The sequence below is a fragment of the Limanda limanda genome, chromosome 8, assembly GCF_963576545.1.
Source record: "Limanda limanda chromosome 8, fLimLim1.1, whole genome shotgun sequence".
NCBI classification, from domain to species: domain Eukaryota; kingdom Metazoa; phylum Chordata; class Actinopteri; order Pleuronectiformes; family Pleuronectidae; genus Limanda; species Limanda limanda.
This window is the reverse complement of record NC_083643.1, coordinates 15,029,832-15,055,537: the sequence shown is the minus strand read 5'-3', so window position 1 is coordinate 15,055,537 and position 25,706 is coordinate 15,029,832. Positions and strand designations below refer to the sequence as shown.

The window sequence follows — 25,706 nt, the reverse complement described above, 5'->3', positions numbered from 1 at the left end:
TGCTCCCCAGGAAAGTATTTGAATGGAGCTGAAGTGAGGACAGGGCGCCTTCATGGGTAGTACAAGAAGTGATACTAAACTGATAATTGTGCAATGTATTTGTGTTTTAAAACCCAACTGTAAATATATATTTTACAGTTTGGGGCTGGTGGTTCAATCATGACCTTGGAAACAGCAGTTGGCAAATCAATTTCCAAATGAGATCTATTAGTAGAGCTTCCAATCATCCCTCATCCTCAGCAGACAGATTACATCCTGTGATTTACTGCTTGTATGTTCTTTCCCTGTTGTAATGACATTGCTCTGTTGTATTTTCTGTAGGTGTGGTAGGAGCCAGGTCTCTGCGGTGGTGAAATCACATTTCACACTTGAGGTCACTTATTGTGGACGTCTATTTGCTGCAACCAGACCTCAACATGAGCAATTCCCAGTAAGTACACCACCCACCCGCAGGAGTCCTGTTAGAAACCGCGTTCAGGAGAGTGTGAAATCGGAAATATCTATTTATGAGCGTCTTACGCAAAGGACACCTCGCCGTGGCACAGGATATGACGATCAGAAGGCGACCTCCATATTCTCCTGCCCCTCCTGTGGATGACTTTGAACAGGGCTCAGTGGGGGGAAAAGCAGAGCTCGGCCCGGCCTGGTCCCGCATCTCTGAGAGTGAGAAAGCGGCCATCTCTAGTCCCCGTCGGCATCTCTTAGCATTCAGGAGGGATGTTCACTTGTCATCTTCTCTTATTAATAATTACTCTGTGTGAGGTCCTCCAGACAGGACCTGCATTCTGATGACAGCCAGGGTTGGGGCTACGAGAAAAGGAAGAGGGAGGGAGCAGGGCAACCGAATGGAGTGGGAGGAGGTGGAGTAGAGTGGAGGGGGAGTGAGAGGGGTGAAGGCAAAATGGGTTCAGTCAGCTGCATCTACTGGTTAAAGGCACAGGGTGCTGCTGCTTCCCAGCACCACAGATCACCGGCCGGGCCTTGGAGCAGCCGATGGTTGCACTGGGTCTAAAATGTCTATCACCAGAGAGAATGTGTGGTTTTTAGTACAAAGGCCTGATTTAATGCTGCTGAACGCTGCTGAGACTCTGTGAAGTGACAGATGGGGAAACTCTCATGCAGGGAAAGGTCTTTGGAGTTACTTTCACCCCTGCTCTCCCAGACTTGATGCAGCTGTAACCTCCCTCCCACGGTTCTCTCTCTCTCTCTCTCTGTCTCCCCCTTTAAACAGGGAGAGGCAACGTGGAAAAATAGACCCAACTAAATTCAATCAGCTTTTTCACATAGTTCAATGTAACAAAACGTTAAATCTTTTATTTCTGCATGGACTCCACATTTAAACAGTCGTGTGTGCAATGAGGAAAATGAAACAGAGAGATAACACAGCCATCCTGATGAAGCCCAGCTCTTATTATTCGCTCATGTGTGGAGCCGTTTGTACATTATTTATTTTTTTCTCATTCAGTGCACAAAGAGCAAACACCACACACCCGGAGGAGCCCACTGGCTTTGAAACAGGTCAGCTAACATGTAACTAACCTCCGAGTCACATGATCCGGTGCCACGTTGCTTCTAATTCCTCGGCACGATGACTGCAGAGAAATCCGCTGATTGGAAATCCACTGCAAAAGGAATTAGTATCTACGATTATGTCATCAGTCTGATTTTTCTTTGAATTGAGAATTGTCTTTCTCAGTTTTATTTTTGCACAATATGTTTAAGGTGATTGCAGATTTTCTAGTCTACTAAGAGGCATAAAATGCCATTCACTATATTTCCGTTACACAGTTTATACTTATATTAAGATGTTGTGTCATGGTGTTTGAAGTATTACTTTGTCAGTTTGACTTTCAAGAATGAATCCCTGATTCCAATAAATTTATGTTCTTTTCCAAATATGTATTAATCTTTAGAATATTACAATCTATCAGTAAAGGTCTGTTAAAGAATGAATCTGGTAATATTCAATTGTTTTCCTCAACATTTAAGAAAATGCAAAAACACTCAATAGTGCATCAAGTGGTTGAAGCTGGAAGTATAGTGCCAAGTGAATGCACTATTAGTAATTATTTATGGCATAAGTCACTTTCTAAAGACAAGATTGCCTTTGTGGTTTTCTGTTCTTTTAATTACTGTTAAGATTTACATCTCTAGGGGAAATGAATAGACATCGGGTTGAGTAGGGAATTGCTAATTGACAGAACCACTCATTGTCCGAGTTGGTCACCAATAGACGCTGGCAGCTTGATTTGTAGATCACTCAGCTGCTGTTGGGATGTCTTCGGAATAAATCTTAATGTCTTAATGTAATTATAGTCTTGCTAATTTGGGCGATATATGGATATTCTATGGATTCAAAGCTGGTTTCTCTCTTCACTGATGCATTGAGTTTGTCAACATTTGTCAAAAAGGTCTGATCTTACAAATGTGCCATCATATCAGGAGCTTGTGGCCGAGCTGCTCCTGGAAAATCTTGCCAGTGCCCATTTAAGCGATTTGGCAGATGATACCTCTTCCCTGATGATATCAGAACAGTGAATTGCACCACAGAGTAGCCAAGTGTTCTCATATACAAACTTAGAGGCTCAGTCGGAGCCGATGGGCTGCAGACAGCTGGACAGAAATACTGTGGCAGTGAGCTCTCTGAATGACAATGATACCCATGCCCTCTGAAAACCACAAGTTCATGCAGAGGCAGCACTTTAAACTCCAATGAAGTGACTGAAGCAGATCATTTATCACTCTGAATAGGCGATTTAAAATATGAGGCGACAGACATCAGTCAAATACTGTTTCACTTTGATAGAAAGCTTTACCATATCAATTTGCTCAGTTTCCTGTCAGAATTACATAACATGATGTTAATCAAGAGCTGTTGTCAATGTTTAATTTGAACAAACTTATTATTAAGAGCTATTTATCCATTGAAAGTTGACTCTACATGTTTCAACACTATAAGTAGACGACTCACTCCTGACAAAAACTTCAGCTTCTGCCCTGGAAGTAAACAAATTCAATTCTGTTGTCTCCTATGTCAGCACTTTAACCTCCTTCATGTGCGCAGGTTTAAGTATTCACAGTAGAAAGATATAAATGAGTTTTTATACTTTCTGTCGAGTTCAGCAGTATTTGACTTGAGTGGTATTTGAGTTCCTTTCTCACAGAAGGCGGCAGGAAACTGGGGATGGGAATAGATTTCAAGTGAGATTCATTTAACATCCGGATCTATGGAACCACTGAGTCCTGCCAAGAGGGACGTTCATATAGAAAATATATAAGTGAAAACATTCGGTCTTTTATGTGTTTCCCATAAATGTGTTGCTGAAGTGGATTGTCTCGGTGGAGGGTCACATCACCAAGGCACGATCTCAGCAGCCTATCATATTTTTATCTATCTATTGATCACTGCGTGGTGATTTATGGGGATGTGATGTGGAAATGCAGGGGGGAGTAACTATGGATGCAGTCCCCGTGGAGAAGCCCATTCCTGGCATTTATTATATGCATAAAACACAGATTATAATTGTATAGTTACACATTCTACGAATTCATACATATTGTATCTTTGACCTTTACATATCCAACCAGAGTGGCACAGTATATAGCATAAACCTCCGGCAAGGACCAAACTGTCTCCGTATGAAACCACGTTTAAATAAACTAGATCCAGATTATTTCCTGTGAAATCAAAGAAAACGTTGAAAAATACCATATCTCATAATGTTAAAGAATCCTGGATCCACCCTCTAATCCAGCTAAGAAACAAACAAACAAAACAAACACAGATGAAAACATAACTTCCTTGTCAGAGGTAAACTTGTCCTTTTTATATAGTATAAAATGTAACAACAGTGTAATTACTGTAACATGAGTCCTGAGTAGATGAACAGCCTTGAGAAGTTGGGGGATTACATTCTTAACACATGGCTGCACTGTAGGAACAATACCATTCAAACTAAAAAGACACTGTTGGTGCCCTTTTGGGCTTCGTGGTCACCCTTAGCCCTTCCTCAGTATTAGTGTGAGATTACCCCCCCGGCAATGCACGCTCCGCTTTAACCTTTTTGCTTCCTCGTGGCATTTGCTATTACGGCGTGCGCCCCTGAAAGGATCCCAGCCTGTAGCATGCCTCTGGCTGTCCTTGCCTGAATCGCTGAAGGGTGCAGTGTTCAGATGTGAAGCCTCCGCTCCCCGGGATGGCAACCAGCCACTCCACCGGCCTCTGCACATAATGTCTCCTGGCCTGCTCTGTGATTGTCTGGAAACGTGAGTTTGATGCACTAAACAGTTTGTGTCTGTCATGACCGATTAGCGTCCTTGTTGCGGTTTGGTCTGAGGTGCCAAGTCCACAGATAGCACTGGTGTGTGCAGCTGTGTGTTTGTGGTGAGCATGTTGATATATGAGCGTTTGACCCTCAAGCTGAACAACACATGGAGGGAGCAGGACTGAGAGGAGTTTGCGTTGGATATTTCTCGGGTTCAGATAATACAGATTCGTGATTTTCTGTTAGAAAAACAAATACCTTCCACGTCAGTCTTTTAAACAGCCATTAGTCAAGAAGCAAGACAGGGAAAACAAAGAGCTACTTTCCTCCCATGATCGCCCACTTCACACTCACCAGGAAGGTGGGTCTGCTCAGGGATCTCCGAACTAACCGTTTCCTCCCACAGCTTCACCTCCAGCACTCAGAGGTTGTAGAATTTACCAACCCAGTAGCTTTTGTTCCCTGGTATCTTGTAATCAATGCCTTCCTCCACCGTTAAGCATCGGGGTTATTGATGACTCCACGCTGGGTGCACTGGGACGGCTGCCAAGCTGCGTGAGCCTCCTGTTCCAGGGTGACTTCTCCTTGTCCACTATTGGCTGCGGAGCTCGAAAAGATCACACGCACACACACACCCCCCTGCGTATTTAAATTTGAGGACCTCATTGGCAGATTAAAGACTCTGTGTCTGGTTCTGCCAAACATCGCCGTCCTCAGCGGAAATACAGAAGAAAAATAAATAAGGGGTCAAAAATAATTATCATGAGATGATCATTATTTGTTCAACGAATATAAATACTGTTTCGCTTTAGTATTCAGTCGGATAGAAACAAAGATAAAGCCTCACAGAATCTTAATTATCCTATTTTATTTATTCACTTTACAACTTAATTTAATGGCTCCTCTGATACAGTGAGTTAATGTGCTCTGCTTTAACAACAATCCAATCCAGGAGAGGAGCGATGTCTGACTCTGACATATCAAGTGTTTGAGTGAAATCGATTGAGACTAATAGATTCTGACTTCCGCCAAGGAGGTTATGTTTGTTTGTAAGTAAGTTTACACAAAAAGAGCAGGACAGATTTGCACGAAACTTGGTGGAAGGATGCGATATGGGGTATCGGTCACTATTGGTAACTGGGCTAGTGTCTCCTAAATTTAAGAAAAACAAGAGAGCAGTTTCAGTCCGATGAATGAAAGCAATTGGCCTAAGCTGTACAAATGGTTTGTAGTTCAAATCAGTATCTGTAATATTTTAATCGATAAACTTTTAATTTGTGGGGCGTGTACATTCTATAGTGGTTTGAGACAAACTGTGCAACACACTCTGCTCTTGAGAAATGTAGATCAACTTGTCATGTAAACAATGGAAACAAGGAATTCCCAGTTGGTCTTTTCACACTTTGCTACCTGAAGCATTTTCAGCATAAATTCATTAACTAATTCCAATTAACAGCTCATTTTGACATCTTCCACTTCCACTCTGTGACTGTAATGTTGCTCCATGTGTGTGTCACAGGGTTCCTCCACGGGCTGGAATCTCAGAGCTGGAGGTGATCTCCCAGCAGGTGGAGGAGGACAACCAGTGCATTGCCCCCGTCCAACTGGTCAGCTTCGGCTACAGGGACTTGCCTCTGGCCGCCCTGGACATATCCCTCGCTGGATCACAGCTCATCTCGAACCCAGATGAAGAGGACAACAGAGACGGGTACGTCCATTTGCTCTCCGCTGGTGCTTGACAGTTTGACCACAGGCACCAAAAAACATAATTCATGATCCTGATTTTGTTAACCCTTTGATACACAAGCTATGCACACCCCTTCTAAGGCACAACATGGGTCAAAAATGACCCGTTGTTTTTGATCATCACAAATTCTTATTTTCATTTGTCCTTTTCTACTTTTTTAATAAAAAACATTTTTGTATCACTATCCTTCCATGGGTCAAAAATGACCTGTATTCATTTCACATGTTATTTCATGCATGGCTGTGCTTCTTTGCTATATCTTTTAAAATCCATTCATTTAATCATTTAATATTTCAAAGTATTCATTAAAATATCTTGTTTTTGATTACCACAAATCATTATTTTCATTTTCTCTGTCTTCATTTTTTAACTAAAATAGTTTTTGTATTACCTCATCACGTTTACACACATGGGTCAAAAATGACCCATGTATGCAAGTGTGAATTTGATAGGATCCTTTGATTTGTAAATGTTTGTAGTGAGGAACATGTTTACTGTGGACAACTTTTCACATGCCACACTTGTCAGAACTACTTGTCAGAACTAAATCATGTTGACCAAGCTATCGTTAGCTAGAATTGACCTAGCTTACATAAGCTAACATTAGCTAGCTAAAAGAGATGTTAACAGCTAGCTAATAATATTGGACATATTTATCTTTCCCACCAGTAGAGGGAAGTAATGTTCAAATGTTATGTGCAGTTATCTTTTCACAAGATATCAAATATTTTCTTAGGTTAAACAATTGTCAAATAAGACTTACATGAATCAGATGTGCAAAAGCAGCCCGTTTAGTTCTGACAAGTAGTTCTGACAAGTGTGGCATATGAAAAGTTGTCCACAGTAAACATGTTCCTAACTACAAACATTTACAAATCAAAGGTTCCTATCAAATTCACACTTGCATACATGGGTCATTTTTGACCCATGTGTGTAAACTTGATATAGTAATACAAAAACCATTTGTATTTTGAGGAAGCTGCGAACAAATTACTTTTTGCGATTATCAATGAAATCTTTCTATGATTAAATTGTATACTAAGGAGCCGAAGGTGTAATTACGTATTGACTAATGTTGGCCAACACAGCTGCGAAGATACTGGAGATACGCTCTCTGAGACATTGTCGCTGCTTGTTGCTTGAAAGCGCTTCATCCATAATTAAGGCAGAATTGCAATTAGTACAATCTATAATCTACCCTGGCAGAGAATAGCTCGGCCGTCACTCTCTGCATTGCCCGTTATTGCACATGGTAATTACGCTTGACGTATTGAATCACTCTTCGTTTTATATTAGAGTCCTGGAGTCGGGGGATATTTGCCGATGAATTTATTAGTGTCACCGTTTTTAAATGGACAATGTCTTATTTCAGTTCAATGACACAGCGATTTCTCACGGGCAGACAGGCTTCTGTTCACGGTGTCGACTTCTGGTGGAAAACAAAGAGTGTTGTTAGTGCCGTAGCTTTCCTGAAATGCCAGCGCCTTGCGTCTTGTGTTTCTGACCATGAGAGCCGCTTGTCCTGGGTTTGTGTTGTTGTTCTCATCGCCCCACATTGGCCTGCTGCGGTCCCAACACTCCCAGGACAGGACACCCCCCCTCCCAGAGCTCCCCTGTAGCCAGAGTCCATGGCTCTCCTCTCAGGAAGCGTGACTCACAACCCTTTGGCTCGCTGAGATGCTGGCGTCCACGCAGAGAAAGAGTCAACAAACAGCATAAGGTTAATTAGAGCATCCGGCATTTTGCCATCCGAGCCCCAGTGTGTCAGCTGACCACATCCGGCTGGACTTCACCTTGTGTGGCCCGGTCCGGCCGACGTCTCTCTGTGGGACAGAGTGCAGGGACAGATGGGTCCTGTCCCGAACACCCACTCTCTCATCCTACTTCGCAATTTTGTCACTGTCTCCTAATCACAAAAAGGACAGAAGTAGCAATGTCACAGCAGAGGGCAGGATGTGGCAACACTATCACCACAGGGGGCATTCTCACATGGCCCCATATGACACCCTGGTCCCCTGGGATTTGGCATCATGCAGAGGAAAAGTCCGGCATTGTCAAAATGTCTCTCTGGCAGATTTATCAAGACAAGTGAGGGTCACTGGTTCTGATCAGAGAAATTACATCTTTAAGAAAGAGTCGAGAAAGTTTAGAAATATTTAGCAGAGTAAAGAAAACAATGATCTCTCTGTCTATTTGAGTGTCACAGTATTTCCAGAGCTTTTCAGATTAGAATTCCTGATTTTCCTGTCACAGACATCATAAGACACACCTGTCGTCACAGTTTCATACCCACACGTTCGTCGCCTTATGCAAAAATCTGTTGTACGTCGTCACAGGTCCTTTGTGACTCATGTGTGTCACATCGGAGGAATGACACAAAGGTGGGATGTGTTAAAGTATAATAATAAATAATTAGAGTAATCAAGACCATCGCAGCCCCTAATGACAGATCAGTGAACCGACTGGTCTGTGTTCGCTCTGTAAAGCATTTTTCTCCTTGTTTTTGGAATGTGCCTTCACAGAAACTCCTCCACACACTGGAGGCTAATTTTAGCACTTTTGTAAATGTGCAGAAGAATGTAAACCCACTTTCATCGCCTCCCTGCCGGTGTTGCAGTGGCTCTGTGCTTGGATTTGGGCGATTAGCAGGACGTCGTGTTTTCACAAACTACTATGACTTGCATTCCAGAGACGCCAACATATCTGAGTCACGTTCTTGTCTAGATGCGATAACGTCCTGCGGTAGTAGTTCCATGAGCAGGTGCAATCAGATATCAATTTAATAACAAAAATGTGGTTTGGAAAAACATTCATGTCATTGGAATCACTTTATTTCAAAGGTCAGAGATGAAAAACTAAATGGCTCATTGCTTTTAAACCGATCCTAAATATGTGATGATGAGGCTCTGGTTTGGTTTGGTAAAAGCAGAACAGTGGAATGCGCACCGGGGGAAGCACATGTCTTGCACGGCAGCTTCTCGTGGCTCTTTAAGAGGAGACGTGGGCGATCATGTAGGAGGTGGATGTTCTTGCGGACTACAAGGGGCACACGCAGTACATGCAGATCCTGTGCAGTGGTGAGCTGGGTGGAAGTATTAATAGATTCCACCATCTTTCCCAGAAGTTGCTGGAAAGTCCAAGATGAGGGCGGTGTCAATGCAAATCCACATTTATTCACAATTGTTGTCTCATTTGTGTCTGTGTGTTCTGTTTAAAATCCAGCTTCTTCATCTCAGAGTACAATAATTTTGTATATATATATATAATATTTAATGTCTTTATTTGATCGTGTCAGTGGAGACAGAAGGGAAATATAATGAAAGAGAGCAGGTGACAAGTCAAGTCACTTTACACTTTCCTTTACTATTCAACAATCCTGTAGCAACCCACACTTTAATAGGGAATAAACAGGTATTTAATAGGGATGTGTTTGTGTTTTCATTAGTGTTTCTTTGTTTGATTGTTTGACTGCTAGCAGGATTTAGCAAAAACTGCACAACCAATGTCCAATCTGTTGAGAGGTAGAGAAACCATTACATGTTTGTGTTGAACCAGGTCAGATTTCCCTTTTATCTATTGTTTAGTAAAAATGATTGTTTCATTTGCCTCCATTATTCTTAGATATATATGTGATTGTCACTATCCAATGCTAAACCAGAATGGCAGTGGAGCACAAACTGTTCCTCCATCGAGACCCAAAGGTCCTGTTAAATTCAGTCAAGCTGAACCACATTTCACACACTCATAGTTATCACTTATATTTTTCATGTTCCTGATATTTTTCATCAAGATCCATCCATTGATGAAAAGATCTCACAATGTTAAAAAGAAGTGATTTAAAAAAAGCCTTGATCCACCCATTTGTCCAGATTTGAATGTTTTCCTTCTTAGCTCACGTCCTATCCTTAGTTAGTCACAGATTGAATCAAGTATGTGTTACGGGTTTCAACAATAGTGCAGCAACTAGCTGTTGTATTGAGATTGCATTGCATTGATAGGTTTTGGTAGAACTCTTGGCGTCGGTCTGTAGACCTCAGGCTGCACATCCTGCACTTGTCATAGGTTATCATCCCCAGATCAGCCTGCTGTCCACAGCAGCACTAGCAGCATATGCCGCTGATCTCCAGGGGCCAGACTGAAGAGGTGTGAGGCACTGCAGAGATGGCAGATGGTTGGTTCATATGGGTCAACCTGCCGCTTTGACTGGAGGAGAGTGGAGGCGGAGCGAATCATGAGCTAGGATGGACGGAGATACGGAGCTGACAACCCTCTTCCATGCTTCCATTCAGAGAGCTGATGGCTACAGATCCCAGGGAGATGGCTTCATTTGATGAATGTCATGTGTTGGATTAACCCTGCGACGTATTGCATGGTGACAGCCGCAGCTGATCCCTTGTTTGCTCATATTTGGATCATATTTAATAAGCGCAGGTCAGGGTAGATTGATTTCATCACTCCGTACTGCACTCAGGCCTCCCACAGTGAAATAAAGTTCTCCAGCCACTTCTCGTTCCCTCCGGTGCATTAATACAGCAGCATGTCGGCCTGCACATAATCAAACCCGGGTAGAAATGCTCAAGGTTGAAGGAAGACGGAATAATTAGAAAAAAACTAGACTGCAGAATATATATGTGAAGGACCTTGCCAGACTCGAGTACGAATCTTGGCAGCAGCGATATTTCATGGGGATTTAGAAGCGGAGCCGTACTACACCTGGTCCGTGTTGATGGATGTGTGAAAAAGGGAGCAGGATTTCTCTCCCCCCCACCCCTTCGTCTGACTCTATTTCAAACGCACAGAGAGGAGCAGTCCTCTCCATCAAATTGGCTCTCTTGCTTGGCACCATGCGACACAATAGATGACATTTGGGTGCCGGGTTTGAGGGTTTGTTAATATTCACAGACATGCAAAGTGCGAGATTGCTTTTTAGGCTGAGAGCGAGAGAGATCAAGTGTCCTGGTGAAAACCCATTTATCAGGGACGGCTTGTCTGCTGCTTTGCACATGGAGCCCCATCCATCTCCATTTGCTTAGTATCTGTGGCCCAATTCCCTGGCGAAGACCTGCATCTGAATCTCCTCTGTTGGTTGTAAAGTGGCGAACGATGCTCGGAGTGAAGGGATGACAGGTGATCGCGTTTGGAGACAAGTGGAACAGTGCGGTTATACTGGAAAGCTGCATGCATTTTCATTCAAATGATATCCAGCCAGAGGGGGTGCAGCTACAAGGCCAATACTTAATTTTACTCTCATCGATTTCACTTCATTTGATTTGTTAATTTACCACAAAACTGTTAATTCCCCGGGTGTGAGGCCGTAGAAGATTAATGACAATGAGACGTCTCGGCTCTACAATGCTTCATTTATTATCCACGATAGCTTCACTTTATTCAGCATATTTATTGCTTTGCTGGTGTCCCTCTCTCTGGGTTTCTTTTCTTTTTGTCTGCGTACGATAACAGATGACCCTGCAGTGGTTATGGAGCGGCGGATTTAACCAGTTATTATTGTGTTATTTGTTATTTTCAGAGGAGGATGCCGAACGTGTGCTTTCTCAATAATCTTAACGCTATCAAGTAGAAAAAATGCCTATTTGAGTTTATAAAGTAAGTTGGGAAGTGTTTGTGTCATTGAACAGCCTGAATGGGTTGAAGTCCTCCCACCTTTGCAGCTCAGTCGCCTGCAGGCACACAGTCGTGGTCCATTTTCCCCGACTCGAACCTGCTGAGCTAAGCAGATTGTTGTGAATCGGATGAAGTTTTACACTGGAGGGAGAACAGGGCCACGTTGTTCTCAGTGCAGAGAGAGAAAGTGAGAGGAAACAGAAAAACTGAGTCAAGTGCTATCATTATCTTTGTATTAGTATCTGACACTGCCCCTTATACTATCAAAGAACAAATGGAACATGTAATGTGGTACACGTCACTAAATAGTCAAAGAGATCCATGAGCTTTCTGATACTGGAAACGAACATAGTCCATTAGGTTGCATAGATATATATAAGCTTTCCCAAGCTATTTAAAGTTATGGAAATGAAAACACTGATTTCTGTTAAAGCAGCATGTTTATGCTCGACCCACAGAAAGGTTACGATCTGAATCCTGATTGGGCCGGGGGTCTTTCAGTGTGGAGCTTGCATGTTCTCCCCTTGTCTGTGTGGGTTTCTCCATGGGAAATTCCATTCCAACACATGCAGATGGTGATGTGATTATGTTAATTGGTGTAAATGTGAGAGTGTCTCTGTATGTTGGTCCTTTCAATTTCCAATTTGTTATTTTCTAGATCAATGAACCAATTCCTTCCCTGTCTGCAAAAAGTCATAAAATGATCAAAATAAAGTGAAATGGAAGATTCCTGCTGATATCATCCAACTGCTTGTTTGCCCTAACCAACGGTCCAGAATCCAGAAACCTAATCACATAAGACAGAGAGCAGATGTAAGCAGAGCATCACATGCTCACATTGGAGAAGCTGGAATGCTTTGCTTTGAGCAACACTGGTCTGATCATGTAGAGAACGGAATCGCTGCCTTCATGTGTTTTCTCATGATTTATGGTTTTGGAAGCAAGTGTAATCGTGATGCCACAGATCTGTGGCCTATTACGTGCCGAGTTTTCTTTGGGGTCGAGCAGTGTTACTGATGTGAATGTGTAATCAAGACATTTATCAAGAGTTCCAATCAATTATTTAGAGGACTGGCAACGCAAGTCGTTCACACACATTATTTTAGACTTTCCTCTACAAGCAGTTTCAAGGAGATGAGATAGGAGATAGAGTTTGTATTTGTTCTGTGTGTGTGTGTGTGTGTGTGTGTGTGTGTGTGTGTGTGTGTGTGTGTGTGTGTGTGTGTGTGTGTGTGTGTGTGTGTGTGTGTGTGTGTGTGTGTGTGTGTGTGTGTGACGATCAATAGCTCAGACGACTTGATAGTCTTTCAGATTCATTAATTGTGAATGAATACGCCCCTTTTCCGCTCTCCGTGGCTCTCTCTCTCCATTTTCTTAACTCACAAACACACAAACACAAAGCACCCCGGCTCTCTGATTTAATTTCCATTTAACTTGCACCTGATGTGTTTACATTGTATTTTATCCTGTTTCAATTACAGGAGACACTATAATGAAAGAGATGCTCCTCGTGATATCGCCCCCCCCACCTCCTCCAGGCAGGTGGAGTCATGTGCAAGATGCCATCACTTCCCTCTCAGACTACCATCGATCAGTCTCATGATCTAATCCCCCCCCCCCCCCCTCTCTCTCTGAACTGTCAGGGTCACTTCGATCTTCCCTCACTGCAGCCGCCGGCCGCTTGATGTCTTTATGAACCATGTCCACACCAAGTGAAACTGTGTGTGTGTGTGTGTGTAAGAGGATTTCTTTGCATGCACATTTCTTCCATTACCAACGCTTGAGCCACTGCCTCGTTCGATCCTTACCAGCTGTGACCCTGGGAGAGAGAGAGAGGTGATTTTCATCCTTGGCTCCAGCGCTGAAGCCGCCCGACTTCCTCATAAATACTTCAGGTCCTCAGCGTTCAAGGTTTAAAGTCATTTCCCTAAAATTAAGTTTCTTAGCTTGGAGTGATCCATCACTGCCATTCACTCCGCTTCCAGACAGGGTTTCTCTTTACAGGTTTATTAAATTAATACTTTCTTCTGCCCAGCTTATGGGAAAGGTCTGAATGTATTATGATTCCACACAGCAGGAGTTAAATCATGCTCTTCAATCCCGGAGCTAAGTGAGGTGTCTCTATTCCATCTTTGTAGTAATGTGTGAGGTGTATCCTCAGGTAATTGTTTCTTTTTCTTGGCTCTCCTCCTCTTCCTCCTCCACCTCCTCCACCGGCAAACAGGGTTTTGACTTTGCTCCTTGGGGTCAGACCGGTGCTGCACGGGGGAGAGTCTCTCTGGTGGCTGCTAATGATACCATTACCCTCCACCGCCTCTTTGCCACCCCAGGTGTTGAGCTCCTAATCTGCTGGCATTGGCTGGAACAGGGGGCTGCAGCAGAGGGCCGAGTGCACCAGTCGGCCTCTGGGAGAGCGTGTACACAGCGTGGCAGAGCTCCAACCACTGCTGACCTTGGTGAAGGATGGAGAGGAAGTGTAGCTGAGAGAGGTTCAGCGACTTCTGCAAAAATGACACCGCTCAGCAAGATCACCTCTCTCTCCTTTACCTCATAGGATCAGTATAGTGGTTTTTTTTTATAGCTTGGCAATGATTGCTGTTGGTAGTAGTTCTGAAAACACAGGCCTGTCACTTCAGTGCAGTCCAACTGGCCAAGAAACAATAGGCCATTAGATAAGTTATAAACCAGCCAGGTTTTTTAGTGTTTTTGAGGCGAAACCAGAATTAAACTAAAGCAGAGCAGGACACAGTGGCAAGTCAGTAGTAGATTTTTTACAATAGAATTTCACCTTTCCTTTCTCAAGGGAAATTATTAGTTTCAGGCACTATTTAGATTTTCTTTCCAACGAAAGTACTACACACTTTTATTTCCGGCTCCTTGCTTGTAAGAATTTGCTGCTTTTCTGTGATAACTAACTGAGCAGCTTTCGGGGTGTGGACAGCTGCTCACACAAAACAAGACATCTCATCACATTTTGTCTGACAAGTTGTTTTTCACCCTTTTTCTGACCATTTACAGCCTTAACAGCTGATCCAGTAATTGAGATAATAATAACTGGTTGCAGCCTTAATTGCGTCTGCCAGGGAGGTTAAGTTTATCTGTGTTTGTTTGGTAGTTAACAGGATTGCACAAAAACTACTCAGCAGATTTCCATTTAATGTTTTGGAAGGGTGAGACATGACCAGAAAAGGAATCCACTACATTTTGGTGCGGATCCATATCAGGAGAAGAATCCAGTTTTTTTATTCATTTTCTTAACCTTGTGAGACGGGGGGGGGGGGGGTTCAACTCTTATCCTTGATTTCCTAGAGATTAATTTATGAATCTGGATGAGAAAAATCATGCATGATTGGACACTTACATTAATCAATGTGTGCATTTTCAGAACCAAATACAAATCCAGATCTAATGAATTTAAATATGGTTTCATAAGGCAACCGTTGGGCCTTGGCACTGGCCTGCCGGTCTCTAATTAACAATTAAGTGTCTTAATCATGTATGATCTTCTGATCGCTTGTGTCACTCGCCTCATTTGATTGATGGAGCATTTCTCTTTCAGAGAGCAGTGCTATCACTAACTCGATGGGAAAAACCAAAGTTAAAATAACCCAGAATCATCGTTAAACTCACTCAGCATCCTCCTCTCTTCTCTCTTTCTCATTCTTCCTCCTCCAACTCGCCATCCTTCCTCTCTGGCTCCAGCTCCGCTTCACTTTTGGATGAGTCCCAGTGCCTTTGAACCGCTCTGCACCCCCCATCCTCTCTCAGCGTTCGCCACCTTCACTGTGAGTTGAAGCAGGAGGAGAGTAGGGAGTAAATTGTGTCCTCTCTTGTCGTCTGACAGATATTGCCCATAGCTTCCCTCCTGTGGGCGACAGGTGACAACGGATAGCTGCTATTTCCGAGGGAACATACTGTCTTTCTCAGTGTTGCCTCCTATAAAGGAGAACACATACACATACACACAGACACACACACACACACACTGACACACACACACACACACACACACACACACACACATCTACTCCTACCTTCTTTGCGTCTATGTTTCTAGAGTTGAGAGAGAGTGTGAGTGTGTAAGAAACGCAAACCTGTGACAGGAAGGGAAAGCCCTGTGTGTGTGTTTGTGTGTGTGTGTGTGTGTGCGTTTTCCTCCTGGATGTTTGTCATTATTTATTGACCATATATCCCCAGGACTCTGTGACAGTCACAGTGTCTGATTAACGGAATTTGCAGCAGGGAGTGAGGATGGATTCCAGGCAGGTGTGACACTCACATCTCAGGGCCCATGTGTTACCTGGACAGGCGGCAAGCACAACACTACACCGGCACTCTCCTGACTAAGTGAAAATATGTATAAGAATTAGTTGCTTATACCAGTGGAAATGACAGCACAGATAATAAGAACGGTCCAAATTCCTCCCTCATCCCTTCACTCTGATGCTCTCTACCAGGCACGCAGGTATGAGAGCAGCCTGTCATGGAAAAATCAGATGAAGCCAGTCAGTCAGTCAGCGAGCCACTTCCACCCAGAGACCCATCCTGTCACCCAGCGAAGCAGCAGGGAGGAGAATTAAGCACGGGAGACTCTAATCTCTCTGTCATAACCTCTACTGGCTTAAAGGTTATATACATGTGTTATAAAGAAAGTGTCCTGTATGGATGTTATGCTTTTTCTGGCATTAATGTTACACATGTATTCTAATGGTAAATATATGAATCTTGTGACGATTCACAAAGAAATGATTTAATGCCTGAATGTGGATAACAGCAGATGCCATCTAATCTGTTACCAAAAATAGACAACAAACAAAGTGACGGCTCTTGGAGTCAGTGGATTACACGGCCTGATGATCCAATGTTCAGAGGACTGTTGGAAAGAAAAGGCAAAAATCAATGCTTGTACAGGGAGATGAAATAAGAAATGACACCCGAGAATTCATGCGTGGAATTACCTCCTACCTGGTGCTGCAGCAGAAAGTGTATTTCTGCTTTGCTTTTTAAATGAGGTGTAAATTAATCTCAGCGCTGTCTTTGGGTGAGTTGCATGCAGAATGGTGCCCTCTGCTGAAAGTACATGGATAAAACCTCTTACTCATCGAATTCAGGTGTTTGATTCAGTCCCGTTGCCCTTGCTTGGAGGAGGCCCGTTTGTTCCAGTGAAGGGAAATCTTAACGCTTCAGCTTATCAAGACATTTTTGACAATTCTGCTTCCAACCTTGAGGGAGGAGTTAAGGAAAGGCCCTTTTCTGTTCCAGCATGATTCTGCCCCAGTGCACAAAGCAAGATCCATAAAGTTACAGCTGGGTGAGTTTAACTGCTTTGCACAGAGCCCTGACTTCAACCCCATCAAACACCTTTGAGATGAACCAGAACGGAGATTGCGAGCCAGGCCCTCTCGTCCAACATCACCCTCTGACCTCACGAATGCTCTTCTGGATGAATGGGCGAAAATTCCCACAGATACACGAGCCTTCCTAGAAGAGGGGAAGCTGTTATAGCTGCCAAGAGGGGACTAAAACTTCATAGTAAAGGGATTGTTCCCCCAAAAATGAAAAATCCATCATTGTCTACTCACCCCTATGCTGATGGAGGGGTGGGTGAAGTGCTTAATTCCACAAAACACTTTTGGAGTTTCAGGGGCAAACAGCATTGCAGCCAAATCCAATACAATTAAAGTTAATGTCGACCATTTCTTCAAATGTAAAAGAACAACAGGAAAAATACATCCAGCCTCCATACTGCTCCTGTGGTGTCATCCCAGTGGCCGTGAGCCCCGACTTTCATATTCGACTCGAAATGGTATCATTTACACCATGTTTTTTTACCCTTAATGTCCATATAGTGTTTTTCAGACATAACCCTGACTGGAAACCCGGCAGAGTCAAGGTTGAACGCCCCTCACGACTTGTGTATCCTGACGTTTCTTGTGTTTTATTGATTTGCCCTTGCAGGCTTCCTGTCAGATCTGCTCTCTGTACCAGCATTACATATTAAAGTAACACCACAACAAGATCCACCATTTATCATCCTACCAACAACCCCCCTAACCCTGTCTCTCTTTCTCTCTCTCTCTCTGTCTCTCCCACCCCTCTCCTCCCGACACCCAGGTCGAACTGGCTGAAGCCTTGCTGTGGGAGGAGGTCGGCGCTGTGGCACGTCTGTCTGCTGTCGGCGGGCTTCAACTGCTTCCTGGTGGCCTGCGTGGTCCTGGTGGTGCTGCTCCTGACGCTGGAGGTGCTCATAGACGCCAAGCTGCTGCAGTGTGAGTGTCAGCAACACGTCTGATGTCCACGGAGATTACCAAGATGATGTGGTTGTGGTCTCTTCCACTCATTCTTTAAAGTCTGAATACTATTCTTGGACAGGATGAGGGGAAAAGAACACAGCTCAGCACAATTGTTTACTAATTGCTATAAAGAGGCGCTGGGTCAATGTATAGACTCAGAGACCTCACACAAAGGAGCAGGTTCCCAAGACCTTAATCAGCATAAGAGTGGAGCTGCATTAAAATCATGCCCTCACAGAGGTTACAGCAATAAAACAAGAGTAAATGACAGACTAACCTTTTCTCACACCGCAATAAAGGATGTTTTTTAGGGGGCTAAAGAAACTTATAGTGGAAGATGTTACTTTAATCAAAGACAGGCACCATTTACATGCTCTTGGGTTTATTATACAGCAGGAATTTTCCTATCTCCTAATGAAACCACATGTAAATTCATTAGGATTTTAATTTTCATCAAGATCCATGAATTATTATCTTGGAAATCAGTGAAAATGTTAAAGAAAAACAACTTGATCTACACTAAAATGATATTGTTACTTCCCATGTCGTTGGCTTGGTGGAAATCCGTTGGGTAGTCTTTGCATAAACCTGCTCACAGACAAACCAACAAACAAACACATGCAAAAACACAACCTCCTCTGCAGAGGCAATAGATATTCTACAATATACCCGAGCCAGACCAATACATTAGCCAGGTCAGGTTGTCGGCCAATATTAGCTTTTGTGAAGCGATATCAGTCCTCACATAATTTGAGATAATTCAGTTTGAGGTAATTTAGAAAATGCTTCCATGACACATAGTTTGTCCTACAAAAAGAATTTCCAGGGTCGTTTAACAACTTCAGAATCACAACTTGTGGTCAAGGGTCTCACATTAGAGGGATGCTAATAAAATAATTTCTAACTCCTGAATAAAAAAAAATCTATTGGCCAATAGGACATTATTGTATTTCTTTACTTCCTATACTTTAAGGAGATGTTCATATTCATATAACATCAAGTAAGTGGATGTTGTGGTACCTACAACCCCTCAGCTGGAACAGTGATCATACTTCACTCTAATTCTCTTACTGTAATAGAACATCAGCACATAACTCCACTAAGACCACATTTAAAATCACTAAATTCCGATTCTTATTTGGATCTGCACCAAATTACTTACAGTCATAAATATCATTACCATAAATATGCCTGACTTTTTTGTCAATAATATCCACTAATTATTCTTCTGAAAATGTCAAAAAACTTAATGTTAGAGTAAGTGAAAAAGAAAAAATCTTCCCTGGGTCATGGCCCACCCCTCCACAAAGTTTTAGGTTGAGCAGTCTTTGTGTAATCCTGCTAGGAAGCCTCCTTGGTGACGGTAGTGAGACAAATCAATGTGCAACATGTGATCATGTGCAGGTATAAATCCGCTGCTGACCTGGTGTCATACAGGTACTGTATAATGACTCAGTGTCACTGATCCATCATGGGCCGGGAGGCAATATAACCCTCTCATCAGTATTCCACAGTGGACACACAATGTCCGGTGGTCGAAACACCGGTGTGACCCGTGTCACCCTGCGTCCGCACCGCATCTACATCATCCGGCTCGGTGCGTGCATCCTCATCCATCACACAGAGTCAGGGGTCGTGACCTGTTCGATGTCAGGGAGATGAATGAAGAACACACACACACACACACACACACACACACACACACACACACACACACACTCACACAGCAGCCAATGTAGCTCCTACTGTATCCAAACACATTTGAGTCTTCATTGTTCCTCTGGGACGGCCGGACTGAGAGCGAGTGGAGAGGGGGGGGGGCTGGAAGTGAGACAAATGTGTGGAGGGAGATTATCGGACAAAGAAATGAGGCAGCACGGAGCCGGCTGGTGGATGAGTGCAGGGAGGACAGGAGGAAGATGAATGGACTGATGGACAGATCAGTAAACAAAGCAAACATAGACAGATGGGAGGGAGAGGTGGTGCGTGAAGAGAAATTCCTCAGCTGACAGCCGAGTGCTGTTTGAGGCCCGTCCGCAATTAGACGCAGATACATGCATGTACAGTATGTGATGAATTCATATTTATCACGGTGCTTCGTGCCTGTGTGTGTGTACTGCACCTCTTCATTGTTACACAGCAGGCAACAGCTACTGCAGCATCCATCATTCACCACTTCATATCACACCAGCTTTCTTTTACAAAGACAACCCGTCCTTCTCTTTTCGTCCCCCTGCAGTCAACAACGCAACTCAGTTCGCCAGCATCATCCACTGGATCAGCCTGGCCATCCTCTCCGTCTTCTTCACCGAGGTGAGTCTCTGCCGTGTCCTCGCTGGCTCGCTTACAGCTGATGCAGCGGCCTCTCCGTTAACGCCGTGCCGTGCAGTATGTGAGGCCAGTGAGGGAGACTCTCATTACAGCACTGAGATGTCCTCTGTCGTTGCCTCATGAGTAGATCCGGATCAGTGAAGGTGAACTCACTCCACAGGACCGCTCCACCGTTGGTCCCTGTCAGGTTTTCCCATTGATCCGCTGCAAAAATACTGGAATGCAGATGGAGCTGTTCTGTGCCACTAGTTTTAAATTATTTCCGGGGCCTCAGGTTTGCGATATTGATTACAATTTTCTTCACAGCCGGCCACATTTGTCTTGCTCACCCCACTGCTAACTTCTTTTGGAGCTGTAGTGTTACGTATCAATAAGAGCAGGTCCTCTGTGCCACATGGAGGCAGTGGAATCAGCAGGGAGCTGGTTTCTGCAACCTTGATAACTGAAATGAGGATGGGGGTTAGGGGGAGGAACAGAGAGGGAGGAAGAGCCGCCCTCTGCAGCCCTCTGCTGCGTCAGCAGAATCAGCCAAAACGTGGGTTCTCTCCTTGTTTAGATGAAAACCTATCGGGTCGTCTGTAATGTGTATGAATATTGTGTCATTGATGGATCACCAGTGGAGGGACAAAAGGAATCATAACTGCAGCAAATACCTTTTACTACTATTCACTACCCAACAACATCCAGCCTCTCTCAGTTTAATCATCCTTGTTTTCCTCCAGCGGGCCCCATGTGTGTAACCTGCTCTCTGTCCTCCTCTCTGTCTCAGACGGTGTTCAGGATCGTGGTGTTGGGGATCTGGGATTACATAGAGAACAAAGTTGAGGTAAGCTCCCCTGGGTTCCATTAGTCCGTGCTCGGGGGCCCTCTCACTGCAGTGTCATTCTCTCAATGTCATACCTCAACATGGGAAGAAGCACAGGCACAATAGTAACCTGGTGTGTGTGTGTTTGTGTTTGTGTGTGTGTGTGTGTGTGTGTGTGTGTGTGTGTGTGTGTGTGTGTGTGTGTGTGTGTGTATGTGTGTGTGTGTGTGTGTGTGTGTGTGTGCGTGTGCGTGTGCGTGTGCGTGTGTGTTCTCTCAGGTGTTTGATGGAGCTGTGATCGTCCTCTCTCTGGCCCCCATGGTGGCCTCCACAGTGGCCAACGGCCCCAGCAGCCCCTGGGATGCTATTGGTCTCATCATCACGCTGCGCATCTGGAGGGTCAAGAGGATCATTGATGGTGAGGCTTGGAGGGAGGGGCCTGAGGAGGGGGGGGGGGCTGTTGTCCCCTGTGTCCTGTCCTTTGCTGTCAGGTTACAGAACCAGATACTGCAGTGTGCTCTCTGCAGGATTGGTTTCATTCAGTCTTTAGCTTGTTTTTTCCAATTATTTCCCCCCCAGGAGTGATGGTGGGACATCATGTGTTGTAATGAACCTGTGGTTTTTATTATTCGTACCATAGCTGCTACATGGACATTATTTTATCACTCAGGTGCAGGAGCTGAATATGTTTTTTTTTAACAACATTGCTCCCCCTGTTGGTTTTTGAGTATAACACAGTAGTCTAGATGTCAAGAGGGATGATAGTGGAGAGGAAACAAAATATGTTAACGATATAAAACACATTAGAACAAAAAAGCTTCACCAAGGCCTAACAGTCCCTTATTAACCACATTTAAAATCACTCGATCCAGATTTTTATTTTGATCCGCCTCAGAGTGCACATCAGTCCATAAGCATGCCTGATTCTTTCATCAAGATAAATCAATGGAAAATGTTGAAAAACACACAAAGGTAAATAAAACATTCCTGGATTCGCACCAAACCGTAGGTGTCCAATTCTGCATCCTTCCACTTAGTTTCATAGTTATCTTTCCAGTAGTTTGTGTCTAGTCCTGCTAACTAAGACAAAATCTCAACATAAATGAAACCTCACAAAGACGGTGTTGTTTGCAGGACCATAGTGACGTCACTTCTAACCTTGTTATGAGCCAGTAAATATGGAGGATTGTATTTGACTAAAACTGTGTATAATAACCTCAAAGATCCACTCATCCATCTCTACATAAATCAAGAATTTTTAGTTGGACTGGACAGGATGAAATGTTTCTTTTGAATGAAAACTGACCTTATTGATGTTCTGTGTTCCGTCTGCTCATCATCCCGTTGCTCCAGCCTATGTGCTGCAGGTGAAGGTGGAGATGGAGATGGAGATCCAGCAGTATGAGAAGGCCAAGGCGGTGAGGGAGGAACAGCTGGACCGTCTCACTCAGATCTGTCAGGAACAGGCAGTACGTCTCACATCCGTCTCACATCTCATCTTCTGCATTACACCAGCAGGGGGAGGCAAAGCACTATAAATACAGGATTCTGCCATATTGGTCAAGTCTATCGACATCATTAGATCAAACCTTTTACAGCAGCCTGGTGGATATCAGATATCCAGCACAAAGCAATTGAATGATTACTTCAAAATGTAATAATCTAGGGAAACTTTAAGTGCATCCAGTGATATTCTACTGTATCTCTGAGAGTTATACTGCAGTTTGGAATATGCACACTCTACTGTATATGTAAAGGTCAGCTATGATGTAAGCAATACATCCAGTCCTGATAACAGAGGCATACACAATCAGAGAAAGTGGATGGCATATTAGCCTGACTACACATTATTTAGTTAGTATTTAATAGCCGTAAGAACTGTCCTGTGTATTTTCTATTGCCTGTCAAGGTGGAAAATATCAACTCTTCTCCCTTTCTCCCTGGTGTCCGTCTCTCCTTTCAGTTTGAAATCAGGCAGCTGAGAGCCCACCTGGCCCAGCAGGACCTGGACCTGGTGGCCGAGCGTGAAGCAGCCATGCAGATCCATCATATGTGGGGTAAACAAAGCAGCACTTTCCTGGAGGTGGATGGACTGGCCCCGGGGAACTCGGAGCATCACGCTCCAGCTAAAGCGAGAGAGCCCGGGGGGGCTGCAGGTAACCGTCCGGAACACCAGACTCCTTTTGTATCACAGGCTTTCAGAGACCTGTGTTACCTGAGGGGGATTCAGGCTGGGCTTGTATCCTTAAACCAAATCCAGGGCTGGTTAAATGTTTGATGCACAAGAAGATGGCTCGTGACAGGGAGGTTGCAGATTTAAATTCTTTGGATTGCTTGAATGACGCCTTGAATGCAACACGTCATGTTCTGTTAAATGATAAGAAAACAACACATCTAACAAGAGTAAGTGTGGAGTGGAGAGGACACACCACCTCAATGCTGGTGTCCTCTTATCACAAACATTCATCTTACCGTCCACATCTCAGCTCATGTGCTAGATGGAAAATTAAGTTATCACACAATGACAGGTCATAACTTACCGGACTTGGAGCAACAAAGTACCGTCAGGGCTTTAAAACAGAGAAGCTGTTATAAATCATCTGAGAAACAGTGTTCCCAGTCAGACAGCCTTCACACTGGGCCAGCTTCCAGTAAACTCATGTGGTTCAGATCATCTGAAGACAATTCGCTGTCACACTCTAGGACAAACAAGGACTGGCTCCATCATAGAATGAGTGTGTGACAATGACGTCAAAACATAAATGAATATCATCCGTCTAACAGTCCTGTGAGAGCACTTTGAGAAACACAGATTTTATATTTGTAGAACACAAAAACACAGAGTGTTGCTCATTCACATAATAATAAAACAACATGTTTTGTAATATTAGAAGAGCAACAGCTACTAGATAAATGTAATGACTGATTAGCTGGTAAAGTCATTTATCAAGCTACATTTAGTTATTCAACCTTCTCTGTTTTCTATTAAAGAAAAACTTACTCAGACAAAATGAGCAACTTGGAAACATCTGCTCAGGCTTTAGGAAATGTATGTATATTAGTCACCATTTAAAAAATCGTATAGATTAAATTCAAAAAAATGTCTGGAGACTTAACGCAGTGTCTTTTCCTTAACCCAACTTATCTGAATTATTATCTACAAGACACTGGATGGTCAAGGTCCTGATTACATATCTGACATGTTAGATGAATATAACTCTGTCTGTGTAGAGATCTGCAGGAGCTGCTCATTTCAACTGGGTGAAAAGACATTTAGCCACATTTAGCTACTACGCTGCCCCCTGCTGGAACCAGCTCCCAATGGAGCTCATAACTGCCCCAACCATTACCTGCTGAAACAAGAAGTTAAAAACTGCTATTTGTTTGCCTTTAATTGATCAGTTAATCCTGAACTTTAATTTGACATTATCTGTTTTTAAATTTGTGCTTTCATCCAGTTTCTATACTTACATTTATTTTGTGAGTGTAAGTTTGACCCTTTTTATGCATTTTTTATGATCTGTACTGTAATGCTACTTTTTTCTGTTAGGGACATTGAATGCCCTCTCTGTAGTATATTGAACAACCTATGCTATGTAACAGTCATTGGACTGTAAAGCTATTTAACCTATGAAGCCGTTTTCAGATGTGACCTTTGGGTGAAAACAAAGAATTGGCTACAGCGTTTACCCAGTTTGTCTTTCACATATGCACAACGCAGTGGTCTCTAAGTTCTTACTGGTTTTTCTTTCATTGTGTCTGAGATGAATTAACCAGGCCATGTTTCTCCTCTTCAGGTCACCATGGTCATGATGACATGAACAACTACATCAGTCAGTACTACAGTGAGCCAAGCAGTGGTGAGCAGCATCAACATTCTGCCTCAGCCTCGTCTTCCAGCCCATATGGCCGCACAACATTTAAACATCTCGTGTTGTTCTTGCAGATATGGGGATCCCCGACCCTGCACGAGTCATCACCACAGCAGCCATAGACGTGCACCTGCCCAGGAACCCCAGCCAGCTCCCCCTCTCCCTGGTGAGTGCAGATGCGGTGCTGTCCAGCCGTCTGCAGCGGACCGGCAGCTCGGTCAGCGAGGCCTCCACCACCACGGTGTCTCGTAACAGCTTCAGCTTCAGCAACCGCCAGCACAGCATCAGCAGCCACACGCTGGGCTCCACCACAGACTGCAGCTCCACCGTGCGGGAGGCCTCCACCTCCACGGACTACAGCGACCAGCGGTGCTACCCCCCGCCCTACAGCAGCCCCCTGGCCCTGGGCAGGCAGCCCCAAGGGAGTCCCAGTGCTGTGGTGCAGGAGCTGCTCTCCTCTCTGACCGAGAACTCCTGTCTCACACAGAAGGGCCTGGACCCTGTGAACCTGAAACCGCCCAGCCCGGCAGGCTCCACCAAGACCAGCCCAGAGCTGGAGCACAGGGTCAACATCTACAACAAGAGGAACCAGGATATTCGAGTCGGCCTCCACTCCAAACCACTCATCCATCTGCAGGGCAATGAGGGTTTCCTGGAGGAGAAGTACAGGATGATGGAGCCAGTAGAGGCTCCAGTCAGCCGCCTGTCAGAGGCATGAAACTCTGCCCGACACGTGGATCACTTTTCAGATAAACCGCAAAAATGAACGCT

General features: G+C 44.0%; 1 protein-coding gene across 1 annotated transcript; it reads left to right on the top strand.

The window, feature by feature from the left end:
- The first annotated feature begins 416 nt into the window (after positions 1–416).
- Positions 417–25,653, top strand: tmem266 (transmembrane protein 266). Its single transcript, XM_061077176.1, has 10 exons — positions 417–430; positions 5,785–5,973; positions 17,749–17,903; positions 20,167–20,240; positions 21,028–21,084; positions 21,343–21,481; positions 22,417–22,532; positions 23,027–23,219; positions 24,861–24,974; positions 25,010–25,653. Exons 1-10 carry the CDS (start codon positions 417–419, stop codon positions 25,651–25,653), a joined length of 1,695 nt encoding a protein of 564 aa, XP_060933159.1.
- Positions 25,654–25,706: the final 53 nt, after the last annotated feature.